Below are 7,004 nucleotides of genomic sequence, written 5' to 3' on the forward strand. Positions count from 1 at the left end.
CACTAGCCATGATCTGCCGACCCCTCCCACTAGCCATGATCTGCCGACCCCTCCCACTAGCCATGATCTGCCGGCCCCTCTCACTAGCCATGATCTGCCCCCCTGCTGGCCCCTCCCACTAGCCATGATCTTCCCCCCTGCTGGCCCCTCCCACTAGCCATGATCTGCCCCCCTGCTGGCCTCTCCCACTAGCCATGATCTGCCCCCCTGCTGGCCTCTCCCACTAGCCATGATCTGCCCCCCTGCTGGCCCCTCCCACTAGCCATGATCTGCTCCCCTGCTGGCCCCTCCCACCAGCCACGATCTGCCTGCACTGCATAGAGAAGCGCAGGGACCCGGTGATGACATCACTGGCTCTATTATAAGCTCTGTAATGGGAGGAAACCCCAAATGTCAGTGTGTGGGTCTCTTGTAGATCATAAAACGAGATCTCCTGAATACGATATCTGACCGATGTGAAATAACGTTTGAAGATCTCATCCTCAACAGATCGGTGTGCGGTACGTCTTCTGACATTCTTAGTAAATCGAATTTTATTTTACATTTTCTTTGGCCCTCATGGATGACCCGTATGGCTTTCTCCACCCCCCCCAGACTTCGAGAAGGCGCCGTGTGCGCTTCCCCTCCCCCAGCGGGTGTTTGTTCCCATCCCCGCCTCCGGGGCGGCGCTGTGCGATTACATCATTGGAGAGGAGACCCGAGAGGAGGTGCAGAGTCGGTTCCTGGAGATGTTGGATCACGAAGTGAACTATGAAGATTTGGATTTTGTGGAGGAGGGGAGGAGCGCTCCAGGTAGGTGACCAATACAAAGGCATCTCTTTTATTTTAAATCCAAAAAAACTCTGCAATTATTAATGGCATTCAATGCATTATTATTTTTTATTTTTTTGTAAGCCGGGTAAGTACCTGAATGTGACCCGGGATCAGGCCTGCAGTCTCTGTACAACAGAACTCAAACTGGGAGAGGGAGAAGCAGCACAAGAAGCCAATCAGGTGTGCTGCATTCTGATAGGAAGAGAACGCAGAGTGACGGAGGGATTTGCTTATCAGTCTCCAGCTTTTCCCTTCACTGTCCAGTCGCAGGTTAGGAATAAGACCTATAAAAGGTGCTGCAGGCTGAGGAGGAGCATGCTGACTGGGGGGAGAGAGCAGAGTGACGGAGAGAAGAGTTAATCCCATTGAAAGGGGACAAAAAAAGTATTTAGCTGCAAATTTAAAGTAGAACTATAGGCAAATAATGTTTTCATTTTGGATAGATTAAGGGAGGGTTATACCCCCTGTCAGATTTTTTTTTTTTTTTTTTTTTTTTTCGCCATCTGTGTCCCCCATTGCAGAATTTGCCCTTCACTTCCTGTCCCATAGCCAAACAGAGGTCAGACGTTTCTTGTAGGCGGAGATCAGGTTGGTTGTAGCCCATTCCAGCCTTGTGCAGGTCTCCAATCTTCTCCCCGACGTCCTTGGACAGATCTTTGCTCTTCCCATGATGGTGAGGATTGGAGGGAAGGGATTCTGTGGACAGTAGTCTTCTATACACATAAACGAGTTGTCGTTAGGAGAACCTTCTTACATTGACAGGACTAATCTGTGCACCACATGAGCACCTACTGGAGCCAGTCTGGGGGGGGGAGGGTTATTGTGGATTGGTTGGGCATCAAATACTTATTTTACTCCATTTGTATCATGTGTGTCATTTATGGATGTTTGGTTGATATTCTGTCTCCATCATATAAAATACAATTATAGACCCTTCATTTCTATGTAAGGGGGCAAAACTTACACAATCTGCAGAGAGACGATCGTTATTCCCCCCCCCCCCGTATACACCATGGTTTGTAGAGGCGATAACTTTTGTGAAAACCAATCAATATACACTTATTGTGATATTACATATTTTTGGTAAAAAATATATCAGGAATATGTATTGGCCTAAATTTATTTAGAAATAAAAAAAAAATGAAAAATATATTTTTTTTTTCAGAATTTTCATTTTTTTTGTTATGTTGTTTTATGCTGTGTGTATCGCACAACCACACCATCGTCTGTTAAAGTAGCGCAGTGCCATATCGCAAAAAGTGGTCTGGTTATGAAGGGGGTAAATCTTCTGGAGTTCAACTGCCCCAAGGGGAGGGAAAGGGTGAGAGGGAGGGCGCCGGGGAAGGGTGAGAGGGGGCCCCCAGGGAAGAAGAGAGGGGGCCACAGGGGAGGGAGACAGCGGGGGCGCCAGGGATAGAGAGGGGGGGGCCCCCAGGGAAGGAAAGAGCGAGGTCCACAGGGGAAGGGAGAGAGGAGGGACCCCAGGGATAGAGAGGGGACCCCAGGAAGGAGAGAGCAGGGGGGGCCCCAGGGGAAGGAGAGAGCAGGGGGGGCCCCAGGGGAAGGAGAGAGCAGGGGGGGCCCCAGGGGAAGGAGAGAGCAGGGGGGGCCCCAGGGGAAGGAGAGAGCAGGGGGGGCCCCAGGGGAAGGAGAGAGCAGGGGGGGCCCCAGGGGAAAGGAGAGAGCAGGGGGGGCCCCAGGGGAATTGGAGAGCGGGGGCACAGGCAGCTTTCAGAGTGCCATGCTCCAGGGCTGGTGAAGTGGGATATAATGGAGAGGAATGGTTCTCATTCTGTGCCGGTTCTGGTTTTACACTTGTTCTGACAGAGCCGTTCCTTTCATTCAGCAGCCCAGTCTCATGTACAATTCAGAACCGGGGGTCTGGACATTGGGGGGTCTGGACATTGGGGGGTCTGGACATTGGGGGTCCGCCTGTGAATCATATGACCTTCACTGCCTAGGCATTTAGTCACATGATCTCAGAAGGGAGATTATCGGAGCTGAGGCTCAGCCAATGATTTGTTTTGCTGTAATTGTGGTCCAGAGATGACCAACAGCTTCTGTACTTTGAAACAGGGCCTGTAAGTGAAAGTGAGACTGCAAAGCTGCCACTTAGCTGGTTGCCTGGAATTGACCCCTTTTGCATGTTTGTGATGCTGTCATGTGCGTTGCGTCACGTCCTCACATGCGTTGGAGCAGAGTGAAGGGCACAGTGATGGAGGTAATGTACTCATCGCTCCATCTCAGGAATATAAACGGCCCCCCCAACAATAATCCAGTTCTGTGCTATGGCGGCACTTCTTGGAATTACATTTTGCAACCTTTTTATGGCTTCCAATTTTTCTTTTGGTTTTCTAGCTGAAGAAGAAGCGGTCTGTAAGCCGTCCGGTGATGAGAAATGTCCGGGTAGGAAGGACGTCCCGTCATCATCATTATCTCCCGGTGTAGGTGAGTGTTCAGGGTGTTCATTTCATTTAAAGGGTAACTCCGCTAAAGGAGAAAGCACTCCCCTCCGGGTGATCTCTGTACACCGCCTGTGTTGTGGGGAGGGGAGGTGTTCTGTAGTCCTGTGTGACAACTCCACTCCTCCATGAACCCAGTGCAGGGAGTGTTGTCACCCTCGGACAGGAAGTGTGTCCCTGGCAGGATCCCCGGGTGAAGAAAACCCGGCTATACACACCCAGTGCAGCCTCCATGTCTCAGGACGGGTCGGCTGCCCTATTGTAGGATTGTTGTACTTCCCAAAGAAAATGTTTTCTTTCATTGAGGAACAAAGGAAGACCCCCCCCCCCCCTTCATTCGGGTTATACTGCCTCCTACAGGACTGGACACCAGGAAAAAAGAATGAAGGTGACTTCCTGGGGTTTATTTACTAAAAACGTAAATCTACTTTCCACTACAAGGAAGTTCAGTCGCTGGAGATCCGAGGGGGACGTGCAAGGAAAATAAAAATCAGCATTTTTGCTTCTTTTCTTTTTTCCTCCTTTTTTTTTATATATTTTTTTCGAAGATAAATCTCTATCAAAGGACAAAAGACGGGACAAATGCTCCAATGTTGCAATCCATTTACTGAAAAATGTTCAGAAAATACAAAACTTGTAATGCCAGTATATCTATATATAGATAGAGAGATATTAATATATATATATATTATATTTATCTCTATATTAGCAGAGACCCTAGGGAATAAAATGGCGAGTGCTGCAATTTTTTCATGTCACTGTATTTGCACAGCGGTTTTTCAAAAATACAATTGTTTACTTCTAGCCTGGATCGGAAGTGACAATGTGACATTGCTCTGGTCCTCCCAGTCCATAGAGGACCCAGGACCAGGATCCAGTCCCAGGGTAGGCAACCTCGGCCCTCCAGCTGTGGGGAAACTACAAGTCCCATGAGACATTGCAGGACCCCGACCATCACAGGCATGAATCCTAGAGGCAGAGTGGGGCATGATGGGATTTGTAGTTTCACCACAGCTGGAGGGCTGAGGTTGCCCCCCCCCCCCCGATCTGTCATATTAAAGTGGATGTAAACCCTTACAGACCACTTTAACCTACAGGTAAGCCTAGATTAAGGCTTACCTGTAGGTAGGTGCTTGAATTATCTCCTAGACCTACAAGGTCTAGGAGATATTTTCAAATCGCTGTAAGGCGATTTCTTCTGCGCGTGTTGGAAAGGGCACGGTGTGGCGTTTCTAGCTCAGGTCATGCCGTAACTGGTGGCTCCTGCGTGCATGCGCGGGAGTGACGTCACGCAACACTGGCCAGTCACAGAGCCGGAGCCGGAGTTGGCGGCCCCGGAAGGAAGAGAGGTGAGGAATGGACGCACGCTGCTAGTGAGGAAGACGGGGACATCGCTGACTTCTCCTGCAGGTAAGTGTCACATAATGGGCTGGATGCGATGCCGATGCGATGCATAGTAGCCAATTATACTTTACCTTTGCAGGGAAACAAAGAGGAAGCAAAGCCCATCAGGGTTTTCTTCCTCTTTAATCGGTGCTCTGGTACAAATGATAACCCAGGAAACACCGGTGAGCTGGGGGGAACGCCCCTACCCCGTTTCTGAAAGCATTCCAGTGGCTCATGAGAGAGCCGGCCGTCAGCTGAAAAAAAAAAAAATACCAGGGGGGCTATGATAATCGCTTATTGTTTATTTCAGGTACTTGTATAGTGCCGTCAATTTACTCAGCACTTTACATATATATATATTGTACATGCACATCTGTCCCCACCCTCGAGGAGCTTACACTCTAAGGTCCCTAACACACATTCATACATACACAGGCCAATTTAGACCGGATCTGATTAACCTCCCAGCATGTCTTTGGAGTGTGGGAGGAAACCGGAGTACCCGGAGGAAACCCACGCAGGCACCGGGAGAACATGCAAACTCCAGGCAGATGGTGTCGCGGTCGGATTTGAACCAGCGACCCTTTTTGCTGCTAGGCGAGAGTGCCGCCCACTACACCACTGTGCCGCCCCACATAACCCACTTCAGCCATAACCACAGTAAACTGCTTACAAACCGCAGCGTGTATTTTTTTATATGTGTGTGTGTGTGTGTGTGTGTGTGTGTATGTATGTATATATATATATATATATATATATACTGCGGTCAGAAAGAGGATATGGAGACCTATGTTTTTTGCTAGTGTCCAGCCTTTCTGTAGGGGGCAGTATAACCCGAGAGTGAATGACTTTCTGTGCCCTGGAGAGATGAGCAATGACATTTCTGTACTTAGTAATATAGATTGTGGAGAGAATCCGTTCCGCTTTCATTGTATTAGAGACATTGTTACACATTGATAATGGATGAAACAAAGTCGCATTAATTGTAGAAGGTGTAACTGATGACGATCATTCCAGATCCGTGTCTTCTCCGGTATCCTCCGGCAATAAAAAAGATATGTATTGTGAACACGCCGCTATATTACTTTATATTAAATACTTAAAATGTGACATTCGGTGTTTACAAATCGGTGTTTATTTTTATTTTACAGGGATTATAATCGCAGCAGCCGTTGTTCTGGTGGCAATCCTCGTATATTTCCTGAAATAAAGATTGGGAAAGGAATAACTACAACGCATGGAATGGGGGAGATTATACAGAGAATATCCAAGAATCCATCTACAGCCAAAGCTGAGCTCCGGACAGATAATAAACCTCCTTTATTCAGTTATGTAATCATTACAAAACCATTAAATGCATTCAATACGGAGAAATAACAGAAGTACTTGAATTTGTCTTCAGATTTGCCGCCTTTGATGTGACAGGCGGGGAAGTAGTCGGGTATGTAGAGTGCAGTCTATGAACACGCCTGCAGGAGGGAGGAGCAGCGGAATGACTTCAATGGTCTTCTGCTTCTCCTTCATTGTCCTCTCAGTGGCAGATGCAGGGGAGGAGATTGTAGTGCACTCTGCGGGGGGGGGGGGGGGGGGGGGGGGGGGGGTTGGGGGTTAGTTATCTGGCAGGATGTGTATATTTTTTATTATATTATTTATTTATAACATTTATTCAGTTGTGTGTTTCATTGTTTGCCTGGAATTCATCCCTTATAATCCTGTAAAATGTATTTTATATAATTTTCATCTTTCTTCTTTTTTTTTTTTTTATATGTTTTACATGACCAACCCCCATCCAAGACTGTACCCTCTCAATGCTAGGCATATTTATTGTTTTTTTTTTTCTTTTTTTTCTCTGTATGTGATGTTAAACATAAAAGTAAGCCTAAACCAATGGATATTCGCACATCAAGCTCTTTATTAGGGTTCCTACAATTCACTAAATTGTGACCTTTAAAGGGGTGCACATGGTCAACATCAATACACAGAGAGGCTGGGGCATTGGAGCACTGATTGTGGGTACTGGGGGGCTCAAAGTGTGCCAAGAAAACTCTCCATGGCATTACACCACCAGCCAGGTTGGGTATAACGGGTATAACGGATTCATGCTGTTGACATCAAATTCTAAGCATCAGTGAAGAATTGGTGTTGCGCTCCCAAAATAACAGGGAAGCAGAAAAAAAACTATATATGAAACATGTATCCCCGCCAACATATATCAATATTATAATAGTGTAAAGGAAAGCTTATAACAAAAGATCAATTAAAGTGCTCAGGTGCATAGTAAAAATTATCATACATAAATAAATAAAACAGGAGAACAATCAATGTGTAAATAACAGAGTAACA

The 7,004-nt window shown here is 47.0% G+C and overlaps 1 protein-coding gene across 1 annotated transcript in view; it reads left to right on the top strand.

The window, feature by feature from the left end:
- The window catches only part of ODR4 (odr-4 GPCR localization factor homolog), a 39,962-nt gene extending 33,919 nt beyond the window's left edge, over positions 1-6,043 (top strand). Inside the window, exons 11-14 of the mRNA XM_077450783.1 lie at positions 416-500; positions 595-792; positions 3,172-3,261; positions 5,813-6,043. Coding sequence (XP_077306909.1) covers positions 416-500; positions 595-792; positions 3,172-3,261; positions 5,813-5,871 — 432 coding nt within the window. The 3' untranslated portion in view covers positions 5,872-6,043. The remainder of the gene's footprint in view (positions 1-415; positions 501-594; positions 793-3,171; positions 3,262-5,812) is intronic.
- Positions 6,044-7,004: the final 961 nt, after the last annotated feature.

The sequence above is a fragment of the Lithobates pipiens genome, unplaced genomic scaffold, assembly GCF_037356315.1.
Source record: "Lithobates pipiens isolate NorthernLeopardFrog02 unplaced genomic scaffold, aLitPip1_a1.2 Scaffold_23, whole genome shotgun sequence".
NCBI lineage: Eukaryota > Metazoa > Chordata > Amphibia > Anura > Ranidae > Lithobates > Lithobates pipiens.